We start from the raw sequence: 13317 nt of genomic DNA on the forward strand, positions 1-13317 counted from the left end.
CGAGATGGTACGGCTCCCATCTACCTGAATCCTCTTGCAAAGGCTTACGTCTCGGCCCGGCCACTCCGGTCATCACAGGATCGTCGGCTAGCAGTGCCTACACCACGCTCAGGACAATCCAGACTCTTCTCATGCATCGTTCCACAAATGTGGAATGACCTTCCAAGCACTACCAGAACAGGGGCTTCCTTTTCAATTTTCAAGGAACTCCTGAAGACCCTGCTCTTCAGAGAGCATCCTCTAAACTAGCACCCTCCCTGCACCCGTCCCCCCTCTCTACAGCCCACTCCTTGTTCCCTCCTCTCCATGATTGATGTCAAGTTGTTGTTGTTATTGTTGTTGTTAGCCTCAAGGGCAACATGCCGATTATCACTTGTAAGTCGCTTTGGACAAAAGCGTCTGCCAAATACATAAACATAAATATCTGGTCAGGATGCCTCCTGGACGCCTCACTGGGGAGGTGTTTCGGGCATGTCCTGCCGGCAGGAGGCCCCCGCGTCGACCCAGGACACATTGGAGAGGTTACATCTCCAATCTGGTCCGGGAACGCCTTGGGGTCCTGCCGGAGGAGCTGGTGGAGGTGGCCGGGGAGAGGACGGTCTGGAGCTCCCTAGTTGGGATGCTGCCCCCGCAACCCGGGATAAGCTGAGGAAGACGACGGCGACGGCTATTTTTAGATGAGCACATTAGCTGTTTAAGCTAGTGGGAGCTTTCGCCATGGGGAAGCGCAAGTTTAGTGGTAACTGGATGGCTAATCCCGCGCTCGCGACGTGGTTAGCACCGGTTCCAGGCAATAGCTGGAAATTATAGCTTAAATTTATTTTTTAAATAGCTTAAATTTGGTCAAAGTGGCCTTAAAAAGGTCTTAAAAAGTCTTAGATTTGTCAGAGGGACTGGTGGCGTCAGTGTTTAGCAGCCTCGCCTCTGTCAGTTTGCCCCAGGGCAGCTGTGGCTACATTGGTGCTCATCACCACTAAGGTGTCGGGGGATAACTGATTGTGTTGTAAATTGCCTTTTGGGGGGGGGTGTCCGTCCTTGAGCTCTAGTAGGCACTATATTAAATACAGGCTATTTACCATTAAGGAATTGTTTTGAAATCACAATATTCTCTGGTAGTGAACAGCACTTCTCTCATCAAACTCCATGCGGTAAGTAAAAGCCGCTTGGCTAGAACTCTTAAAACTAGCAAATAAATCAATATTTACATATTTTTGCTAGTTTTAAGAATTCTAGCCAAGCAGCTTTTGCTTAGCCCATTGGTAGATTTTTGTTTACTCAAAACAAGAAACTTAGGATTGTTTTTTACAAAATTTACTTTGTTTTATTCTATTCAAATTTTCTATAGAAGATATTTATTTACTTTTCAGACTGAAAATAAGATAACATATAAAAATCAGCTTTTTAAAAGGTTTTTGCAGTGTGGTTAAAACTCGTTTTGTTCTTGACAATTGAAACATGTGCTAACTTGTGTTTCTGCAGGGTTCCAGAGTTTGTACGTGAAAAACGTTTTGGAAACTGGCTGAGAGACGCACGGGACTGGGCTATTTCCAGAAATCGTTACTGGGGCACACCGATCCCCCTGTGGGTCAGCGACGACTACGAGGAGGTCAGGAGAACATAAAACACACAAACACACCCTTGCACTTCCATGCTAACGTGTTTTTGTACTGCGTAAGACCCTTAAATTTCTCTGTCATGACTAAATACCAAGATAGTTATTGTCATGTTTGTAGCTCTTAAATCTTCTGCAAGGCTGAATGTGAGACGGTGTAGTTTAAAAGTTATTTACCATAGAAAGTTTCTTTTAGCAGAGAAATAATAATTAGACTTTTCTAAAAGATTAGTCTGCTGCACAAGCACAAAAATGTTTGTATAGATTAGCAGTGTGAAAATGCACACCACCATAGTTCAACAAATCTGGCCCATTTGTTGTGTGTAGAAGAGATTTCCTGGTATTGCAGAGTGAGGTGACCGTGTAGCGTGATGCGGTTCTGCAGTCAGGAGTCGACTCCCTCCAGGCACTGTTACAGAGCGCCTTCATAAACTCAACACATGAATGATTCAATAATGTAAACAGCAAATAAACATGAATCAAAATGCTGTTTGGTTTCACTTCAGTTAAAGGAACTTCAAAGATGTTCAAGACAAACAACTGTTGGGGTTTAATGGCAGAAAGACAGGAAAATGGAAAAAGAGGAGATGGGATGCAGGAAACCCAGTATAAAAACACTGAGGGAGAGAGAGATTTAAGCAAAGCGTGCCAGACTGTAAATGTTCGTTTTACGTCGAAGCCGACTGACTGTGCAAAGTTTTGAAAAGACATGTCAGAATTGGGTTATTTGAGCGTTTGAAAAATGAAGTGTTGGTCCCCTAGCTGAAAGAGGGACAGCAAGCGACCTGCTTGCTGAAAATAGCATTGTGAGTGTTTCCAGAGCACTTGCACTCCCTGGTGTCTCCTTTACACACTCTCACGCACACATACCCCTCAGCAGAAAACTACACACCATATCTAAAGCTGTAAGCATCTGCATGTTCTGAGTGTGGTTGAATGCCTGCTTCTCCCAGCATCTTTCCTTTTAGCTGTGTTTCCTTCTGCGTTATTTATTTTTTATTTAAATTTACTATGTCTGCTTTCGTATAGTGGTGCGCCAAGCTGTTTCTGGGCCACATTACCTGGTGCTGTGGTAAATCTAGAGCAGAGCCTACATGTTATCTCTCTGAGGAGACCAGATAACACACTTTATCATACTTTAAGGTGAAGTTACCCCTGGAGTGTGTTGAACAGGCCTACTTTCAACTTGTGTTGATGCAGAAAGTCCTGTTTGTTGTTTAACTACGAAAAAACACTTTTGTTTTCAGACAAATTATTCTATAATGTAAGAAGTATAGTCCTTTGGTTTAAGTTGACATGTGTATTGTGTTTGTTCATCAGGTTGTTTGCATTGGGTCCATGGCTGAACTGGAGGAGCTGACTGGAGTCAAAGTTACAGATCTGCATCGGGAAAGGTGAGCTGTGAATTAAACATGAAAAGCAGCTACTTGTTGGAATATAAATTGCGTTTTATGTTTGTACGATGGCTAGCCATAGATCCACAGTCTAAATGTGCACTGGAGAATATGCTTGATTCAGTAGGATGCCTTTTCTTGTGACTACATTAATTGTGTGGATTTAATTTTGTAACGGTTTCCTGTCACTTGGCAGGTCTGTATAAACCAGACAGCGGTTCTGGCACACAGATCACGTGACTCTTCTGTTTGTGATTTGCTAATGGCACCTTTGGTATGTTCTTACTGTGTCTAGTTTCTAATTCCATTTGTGGTTCTTTTTTTTAAAACACAGGAAAGGTTTGTCTTTACCTTGCTGGCAGTTTTCTTTGCCGACTGCAAAACATCCTCAGAGCTGACGCTGATGGTGGCGTCACTTCCTACTCTGTTTATCCGTGGGCAGCAGAGGACGTTGTCACCCTCTGCTGCCCCTCTTTTATCTGCTGGATAAAAGAAGCTATAGAGATAAGGAGACGTGGGTGTGAGACTATGAACAGAGACGATGGGGTCTACACATTGGATCGTGCATGGGACTGCATTATCGGAGAGGGGAGAGCGAGCAGCAGAGGACGTTGTCGCCCTCTGCTGCCCGCGGATAAACGGAGTAGGAAGTGACGCCACCATCAGCGTCAGCTCTGAGGATGTTTTGCAGTCGGCAAACGAAACTGTCAGCAAGGTAAAGAGAAACATTTCCTGTGTTTTAAAAAAGAACCAAAACTGGAATTTGCTAAAGACGTTCTGCCGTTTGCGTAGGTCTAACCCTCTTCAACATATGGGTGGGGAGGAGGTTGCTCTCATCAACCTCCTGTGATTTATTTATTTATTTAGCAGCCCTGAAAGATGTAAAATAATTCTGACAGCTTTTATCTTTAAACTAATTTGCATCTCAGTCTGTTACATGTTAAAAACAACAGCTGGAGTTAAGGCTGTACAATTATGTAATTGCAGGTGACACTTGAAAAGTTACAATATTGTGCAAAAGTTAATTTATTTCACTAATTCAACTTAAAGGGTTAAACTAACATATCAGATATATTCATTCCATGCAAAGCCAGATATTTCAAGTCCTTATTTGTTAAAATTGTGATGATTATGGCATACAGCTTATGAAAACCCAAATTATATATCTCAGATAATTAGAATATTGTGTAAAGGTTCAGTTTTCTAGAGTCAGTGTCACACTGTAATAAGTTAATGAATCCAATACCTCCAAAGGGTTTCTGAACCTTTAGATGGTCTCTCAGTCTAAGTTAAATTACAGAAATAAATGGACTTTTGCACCATATTCCAATCATTGGGTTTCACCTGTATATCGCAATATTTAGTAGAAATATTGATTATGATGATGAAGAATAATGATGCAGTTTTGCAAAAGATTTGAATGAATCACAAAAACAAACCGCCTGCTGAAAATGGTTTTCTGTGGAACCAGTGAATGAGCATCAGGATGCAGGGTTATCACAGCCGAGTTTGTCTTTGCTAAATTCAACACTTCAATAATCATTAGAGGTTTTTCAACACTTCAGATCTAGTTTGAAGTAGAACATGTGCTGTTTGTGACTGTTGTCCCTGATGCCGTTTTGAGTAAAGTTTGGTATACTCCATTTTACTCTCTATGTTGCGGTATATACCTAGACTTAGAAATATAAACACCAAAAAGTATTGATCAGGCATTTTGTAATAACTAGTTAAAGTTGTGTAATAAATGTCGGATTTTGCTTCTTCCCGCTAAAGTAGAGTCAATGCACTTAAAGTCTTTCTTCGAAATTCACCCTTAATGAGTCACCCATTCAGTATTTTGCTGTCTCAAAGTTAGGGAGCTACTAAAATAATCTAAAATGTATATATTATGATTAAACATTTGTTTCCCTAATGCTGTTTGTTATTTGATTGTAACTGTGTGCACCCAACCACTCGGGAAGGCCCAGTCACACCTGAACCAAACACAACAAAGTTAATCCATAAGTCTTCTCACTGAATAGGCGGTGCTGCAGGATTATTAACCACATCATCATAAGAGGGTCTGGGGGGGTGCAGCTGGCAGGCGTAACTCTGAGCCAACTGGAGACCGTTGCTCGCTGTATCAGAATAATTTGCTGCTATTCAGCTTCATAAATCTCCACCATTATTCACCAATACTAAACTTCACACAAAAGCTTAAAACGAATCCATCTATTTCAGGCTGTACTTTTGTCACATTCAGTCTTGTGTCTCATCCATAACGCACACTTTGATCTGTCTAAAGAGCTGTGATAAACTGGACAGTGAATTATTTGCTAAAGGGATAAATAGGTCACTTTTGCCAGGCAGAATGTCAGCCACATTATTATGTGTGAAGTGGTCTGCTATTAAGGGTAAGAGCTTTAACCTTTTACTAGCTTTGTAAAACACTTTAAATGTGTTAAAATGACACAATTTATTTAGTGAAAAAGACCCTAACATTTAACTATGGGGGGATAGCTTTAAAAATTGTCTGTCAGTATTTTATTTGGATCTGTTGATCTATGGTAGCATACAAAAGACACAACACGACATTTCACTGTAGAAAGATTTTTGTTTCTAAACATAAATCAGAGAAAATCAGTTAAGGTGATTAATTAAACCTGGATCTCTAATGAAAGCTGTGATCGGAGCGTTTCTTCTCATGCCCACAATTAGCCGCATTTTTACTATTACATGTTCCAGGAAATTTCAGGGAAGGGGAAAGGACACGATGAAAATACGGTGGCTCGGTCCTCTCAGCCACTGTGTCTCCATACAAAATTGACCCTTTCAGGAATTTGCTAAGACGTCTGCATGTTGAGACCGTTTCGGCAATGAGTGATGTCACTGATCAGTACATTTGTTCTGTTGAAAGTACGATGTAATTCAATCCATTTGAGGAACGGGGAGAAGAACTGTGTGACCTAAAAAGCAGCATGCAATGACCAGAAGAAGCTCAGTTTGTAGGAGACCTTGCACTGCAAGCCATCCTCTATATATATATAAATACAAATATAAAGTCTGGCCACGACTCACTGAAAGAACTTAGTCGTGGGGCAGAGACAACAGTTGTCTTTCAAATCGCCTCTGCTTAAAATGCACCATACCTATATCTGCTCATGTCTCAAAGAAAAGCCCAAGTCTACACCATCCAAAGTTGATGCCAAAGCCGTTTCAAACAAGCGCCATTTCTGAGATGACGCCATCTTTGTAGTTATTCACCATCACAGCTGTGGTGCTAAAGCCTAATTTATGCTTGTCCGTCTCCGTCAGTACGGAGACACGCAATGCCATAATCCGTTGTTGCGTGGGATCTCCTACAGACACGCAGAGATGGACAGAGTTGAGCCCACTTCTAAACATCCGTTTAACAAGATGGAGAGCACAAGCTTGTGATTGGCCAGGATGCCCCTTCCTTTAAATTTGAAGCATCTCGTGATTTCCATCTTGAGAGGCGCTATATAAAATATTGTTTCTTCTTCTTCTTTTTCGTCAACAACACCTTTTTTCAGCATTGGGACTTTAGAAACAGTGATTTTAAAGCAGCTTCAACACTGCTTTTTGTCCTTTCCTTCCATTCCCCTTCCAATTATCCAAATGCCGAGTGTTTAGTGATGTCTCCCTATGTCATTTCCTACTAAGTACTCGACTCAACCTCCATTTATGTAGCACCTTACAGAAATGAATGATGCCACCAAAATGCTATACAGGAATCTAATACAAACAGATATAACCAACAGAAAAAGCACAGATTACAATGTAAATTCATAGTAAAATGATAGCAACAGCTAAACCACAGAGTTACAACTAATCAGCATGAGTTAACCACAAGTCCCACCCAGCGACTCTACCAGACCTTTCTGAGTACAAGCGCCAGTTCGGGTACTCAGTTGGTGCCTAAAAAAGCACAGAAATTGGTCCTTACGGGCACATGCCGAAAAGTCACAAGTGAACCCTCTCAGGCTCAAAATAAGTTTTGATATAAGGACGAACAACTAAGTCCTTCAGGGGTACTTCTGAGTTAAAAAGTGCTCATGAAATTCGTATGTGGAGTAACCAGGTAGGTGGGTTTTAACGTTGCAAATCTGCAACGCCTGCCTCCAGAGGGTTAATAGTAAAACTTTTATTGCCTGTAATTGTCTCACCAACTTTCCTCTTACTTTTTTCACTTTGTGTTTCCTCTGTCCAGCATTGACAATCTGACAATCCCATCACGTCGTGGTAAAGGCGTGCTGCGGAGGGTTTCGGAGGTGTTCGACTGCTGGTTTGAGAGCGGCAGCATGCCTTACGCTCAGGTCCACTACCCATTCGAAAATAGGAAGGAGTTTGAGGACAGTTTCCCAGCAGACTTCATCGCTGAAGGCATTGACCAGACCAGAGGCTGGTAAACTGTGTTTGATTAAGTCTGAAGAGGAGAGTCAGGAGGGGCCATAGATGGAATAGAGTGATAGATGAGTGGAGACATACTCATGATAATGATGAGAGAGCAGCTGAGAATGAGCTATGCTTTGTCCTCTGACTGACTCTGTAGGTTCTACACCCTGCTGGTCCTCTCCACGGCACTGTTTGGAAAACCGCCCTTCAAGAACGTCATTGTTAATGGACTGGTGCTCGCCAGGTCAGACCTAAAAACATGTGAACATTTGAAACTCTTTGCTTCTAAACTAAACTAAACTTTACAGCATATCCATGTTATTAATAACTTAAAATATCAAGTAATTACATTAAGTTCATAAACTTGGGGGAGCATTGGTTATATTGCAGAGTGCATGGCTCCAAAATGGAGTGGGATTTTTCACAAGTAAAGTCGTGATGCTAAAGGTTGTATGATGGACCTGGTATTCTCACATATGACATAATAATAACAAGCCCTGTTTATTGTAATAGCAGTGTGATTTAATTCAGTTTGCTTGTTAGGAATGTGTTCATATGATCTGGCCACTGGAGTGTAATGTGGAAATTGAAGCTCTACTACAAGTTAGTGGCAGGCTTCAGAATACGCTCTAATACCAGCCTGTTCCATTTAAACTGATAGGTGCTGACATTTTCTCCATTACATACATATCAGTTCATGTTGCTTTTTATTCAGCTCTTGTTGTTAAAACATAAATTAATAACTGTAATAGTAATAAACCTCTCAGTGTTAAAGAGATCCTGTACAACACGGTCTTTCCTCCTCAGTCCTGAGGTCTGAATGTAGTTTTGTGCTCATGGGTTTGCTGACCTGGAAGGACTTGACTAATTTAAGTACCAAGTAGCACAGTTCCTTTCCAACATGCTCTTTGGTGCATGAACGCGTGATGATGTCTATTAATGTCTTTGCTTGTTTTATTCCTGCAGTGATGGGCAGAAGATGAGCAAGCGCAAGAAGAACTACCCAGATCCAGGGCTGATTGTGCAAAACTATGGAGCCGATGCCCTCAGGTCAAATTTGTACTTGAATGTTGTGTGTGTGTGTGCGCGTGCGTGCGTGCGTGCGTGTGCGTGCATGGCCTCGTTATTTGCATTGCAGCTTTAGAAGACTTTATTTCTTTTAAACACAAAACATGTAGCATTTAAAAAATACATCAGATAATCGGCACAATACATGCACGCTGTCATGCATGCCACACATTTTAGTACATTCTCCCTTTTGCTCTGAGCAATCAGAGTGCTATGGACATATGGCCTTATAAATAAACAACTATGTAGCTGCACCATATGTTCATACAGTGGGGCAAAAAAGTATTTAGTCAGCCACCGATTGTGCAAGTTCTCCCACTTAAAATGATGACAGAGGTCAGTAATTTTCATCATAGGTACACTTCAACTGTGAGAGACAGAATGTGAAAAAAAAAATCCATGAATTCACATGGCAGGATTTTTAAAGAATTTATTTGTAAATCAGGGTGGAAAATAAGTATTTAGTCAATAACAAAAATTCAACTCAATACTTTGTAACATAACCTTTGTTGGCAATAACAGAGGTCAAACGATTACTATAGGTCTTTACCAGGTTTGCACACACAGTAGCTGGTTCTTTGGCCCGTTCCTCCATGCAGATCTTCTCGAGAGCAGTGATGTTTTGGGGCTGTCGCCGAGCAACACGGACTTTCAACTCCCTCCACAGATTTTCTATGGGGTTGAGGTCTGGAGACTGGCTAGGCCACTCCAGGACTTTCAAATGCTTCTTACGGAGCCACTCCTTTGTTGCCCGGGCGGTGTGTTTGGGATCATTGTCGTGTAGGAAGACCCAGCCACGTTTCATCTTCAAAGCTCTCACTGATGGAAGGAGGTTTTGGCTCAGAATCTCACGATACATGGCCCCATTCATTCTTTCCTTAACGCGGATCAGTCGTCCTGTCCCCTTAGCAGAAAAACAGCCCCAAAGCATGATGTTCCCACCCCCATGCTTCACAGTAGGTATGGTGTTCTTGGGATGCAACTCAGTATTCTTCTTCCTCCAAACACGATGAGTTGAGTTTATACCAAAAAGTTCTACTTTGGTTTCATACACATGACATTCTCCCAATCTTCTGCTGTATCATCCATGTGCTCTCTGGCAAACTTCGGACGGGCCTGGACATGCACTGGCTTCAGCAGCGGAACACGTCTGGCACTGCAGGATTTGATTCCCTGCCGTTGTAGTGTGTTACTGATGGTGACCTTTGTTACTGTGGTCCCAGCTCTGCAGGTCATTCACCAGGTCCCCCGTGTGGTTCTGGGATTCTTGCTCACCGTTCTCATGATCATTTTGACCCCACGGGATGAGATCTTGTGTGGAGCCCCAGATCGAGGGAGATTATCAGTGGTCTTGTATGTCTTCCATTTTCTGATAATTGCTCCCACAGTTGATTTTTTCTCACCAAGCTGCTTGCCTATTGTAGATTCACTCTTCCCAGTCTGGTGCAGGTCTACAATTCTTTTCCTGGTGTCCTTCGAAAGCTCTTTGGTCTTGGCCATAGTGGAGTTTGGAGTCTGACTGTTTGAGGCTGTGGACAGGTGTCTTTTATACAGATAATGTTTTCAAACAGGTGCCATTAATACAGGTAACGGGTGGAGGACAGAAAAGCTTCTTAAAGAAGATGTTACAGGTCTGTGAGAGCCAGAGATTTTCCTTGAGTGACCAAATACTTATTTTCCACCCTGGTTTACAAATAAATTGTTTAAAAATCCTGCCATGTGAATTCATGGATTTTTTTTCACATTCTGTCTCTCACAGTTGAAGTGTACCTATGTTGTAAATTACTGACCTCTGTCATCATTTTAAGTGGGAGAACTTGCACAATCGGTGGCTGACTAAATACTTTTTTGCCCCACTGTGTATGTATATATATATATATTTCAAGATGAAGAAACTGCTAAATTAAAAAAAGAAGAAGGCAACAATCTGTCCTTATTCCCGGCTCCTCAATCATTTATTTTATTTATTTATTTCCTGAAAAGCCACTTATGGTACGCTAATTATGCTGAGTTGAGCAGCCTGAGCATGTAATAGACCAAAGGCTACTCTGCAAGGTTTCTCTGTCACATCAGTATACTGTAACCTTTACCTGATTTACAGTCCCTTGTGTATAATTTAGTGCTTGATGGCTTTGCCTATTCAGGCCTTTATTTTAAACTTATGTCAGAGTTGATGCTCAATAAACCAGTTAAAGGTAATTACATGAAGTTTGTTTGTTTTAACTTTCATGGATTAGAGGCAAAACAAGATGAGTTGGTAAAATCACATTATCTTAAAATTGTCTTCAGCCGTCGGGTTAAAAGTTATTGGTTCACTTATATATGCAACCTCATTTAAAATCACTATATATATATGTACAGTGATCCCTCGTTTATCGCGGTAGATGCGTTCCAGACCTGGCCGCGATGGGTGAAAATCCGCGAAGTAGGGACACCATATTTACAGTACAGTGTCAGAACCCAAGTTCCCAGGCCAGCCTCTTCCAGCTAGCCGGCCTCCACTATGGACCACAACTCCCAGCATGCCCCTCGCGGGGATTCCCTCCACGCCGCACCTACGTCACGGCTATAAACGGAAGTCGCCTTTCCAGCTCACCACTCAGTCATCGTTTCTTCAGATTCATGATCAGAGTTTCCAACCTACCGATCCATCCCACGAACTATCAGCTCATAGTAAGTTATCTTACTTACTTCTGGAAAGCCTGGCATTTCCGTGTCACTTCGTTGACGCTCGAACGCTCGGGGGTTTCCTAGATCGTGAGCCGGCGTTTCACCGACGCTCTCACTTCCGCGTCTGTGAAACCACGCTCCCTACAAGCTCAACTCCCGAATCCAGCCGACCAGTCTGACATACAGTACTATATTGAATTATCGTATGATCACATTCTCTTTTTGTGGGTAAAACTCAAGAAAAAATTTTTTACTTGTTTTTTTTTATAGTTTTATTTCAAAAAGTGCATTTTATGATGAAATTGATGAAAAAAAACAGGAATTTCTTGATATTTCTCATAGAAAAATACCGCAAATCGGCGAATTTCCCTTGAATAAGGCTCCAAAGAAAAAATCCGCAAAGTCGTGAATCCGCGATAAACGAACCGTGAAGTAGCGAGGGATCACTGTATATATATACAGTATATATATATATATATATATCCATCCATCCATCCATTTTCATCCGCTTATCCGGTGTCAGGTCGCGGGGGCAGTAGCCTAAGTTCAGAGGCCCAGACTTCCCTCTCCCCAGCCACTTGTGCCAGCTCCTCCGGGGGAATCCCAAGGCGTTCCCTGGCCAGGTGAGAGACATAGTCCCCCCAATGTGTCCTGGGCCTCCTCCCGATTGTACATGCCCGGAAAACCTCACCAGGGAGGCGTCCAGGAGGCATCCTGACCAGATGCCGGAGTCACCTCAACTGACTCCTCTTGATGTGGAGGAGCAGCGGGTGTACTCCGAGCCCCTCCCGGAAGACTGAGCTTTTCACCCTATCTCTAAGGGAGAGCCCAGCCACTCTTCGGAGAAAACTCATTTCGGCCGCTTGTATCCGCGATCTCTTTCTTTCGGTCACTACCCAAAGCTCATGACCATAGGTGAGGATAGGAACGTAGATCGACCGGTAAATTGAGAGCTTCGCCTTCTGACTCAGCTCTCTCTTCACCACGACAGACCGGTACAACACCCGCATCACTGCAGATGCAGCACCAGTCCACCTATCGATCTCATGCTCCAGTTTTCCCTCACTCATAAATAAGACCCCGAGATACTTAAACTCCTCCACTTGGGACAGGACCTCATCCCTGACCCGGAGAAGACATTCTACCCTTTTCTGAATCAAGAACGATCGGTCTCCGATTTAGAGGAGCTGATTCTCATCCCAGCCGCTTCACTCACTAACTCTCTCTCTCTCTCTCTCTCTCTCTCTCTCTCTCTCTCTCTCTCTCTCTCTCTCTCTCTCTCTCTCTCTCTTTATATATATATATATATATATATTAATTGTTTTTTTTTTTGTTCTTTTGAAGCTCCTTGTGATTTTTATCTTGAGAGGAGCTATATAAAAAATCATTTTGTTTATTCTTATAAACAACCATGTTTTCCTTGTGCCTTTGTTTAGATTGTATCTCATCAACTCACCTGTGGTGCGAGCGGAGAACCTACGATTCAAAGAGGAAGGTGTGCGAGACGTGTTGAAGGACGTCTTCTTGCCGTGGTACAACGCCTATCGCTTCCTGGTGCAGAATGTTCAGAGATTGGAAAAGGTATATTTGTAAAATAAATAAATAAATAAAACTTTACACAATTGTTCTTCTCCAACTATTTATATTCTCAAGCCCATAGTTCTATATGAAAAAAGCAAACCATCGCTTGAATATCACATTAAAAAAGCTATTTGACTTCATCTGAATGTGTTCGTATTATTTTTACTGTCTAGTGAAAGGAATCAGACCAAAAATGATCATTTCTTTGCAAATTTGATGAAAAGGATTTTTCCACTTTTCAGAACTAAAATTCATTTATTTTTCCTTTTGTTAAAAATTTGATTAAAATCATTAGGAGCAAAAGGCTGAAATATGTTTCCCTCCTTAAATATTTGTGTCGATGCTACTTTAAATAGACAAAATATACAATTACTGTAATCAGATTACATTAGTGATGAACTGTGCTGAACATATAAACAATTGTTGTGTTTGCAATGATTATCCAGGAGGATAGGATCCAGTTCCTGTACAACGAGAACACGGTGAAGCAGAGCGACAACATTATGGACAAGTGGATCCAGTCGTTCACACAGTCTCTCATTCAGTTCTTCAAGGCTGAGATGAACGGTGACACATTCTGTCTCTCTCTTTTTAATT

General features: G+C 41.9%; 1 protein-coding gene across 1 annotated transcript in view; it reads left to right on the plus strand.

The window, feature by feature from the left end:
• The window catches only part of iars1 (isoleucyl-tRNA synthetase 1), a 60402-nt gene that overhangs the window by 27456 nt on the left and 19629 nt on the right, over window positions 1-13317 (plus strand). The window contains exons 14-20 of the mRNA XM_015959098.3: window positions 1480-1606; window positions 2933-3006; window positions 7217-7411; window positions 7559-7645; window positions 8368-8451; window positions 12576-12720; window positions 13167-13287. Of these exons, the coding sequence (XP_015814584.3) occupies window positions 1480-1606; window positions 2933-3006; window positions 7217-7411; window positions 7559-7645; window positions 8368-8451; window positions 12576-12720; window positions 13167-13287 (833 nt within the window). The remainder of the gene's footprint in view (window positions 1-1479; window positions 1607-2932; window positions 3007-7216; window positions 7412-7558; window positions 7646-8367; window positions 8452-12575; window positions 12721-13166; window positions 13288-13317) is intronic.

The sequence above is a fragment of the Nothobranchius furzeri genome, chromosome 3 (assembly GCF_043380555.1).
Source record: "Nothobranchius furzeri strain GRZ-AD chromosome 3, NfurGRZ-RIMD1, whole genome shotgun sequence".
Classification (NCBI taxonomy): domain Eukaryota; kingdom Metazoa; phylum Chordata; class Actinopteri; order Cyprinodontiformes; family Nothobranchiidae; genus Nothobranchius; species Nothobranchius furzeri.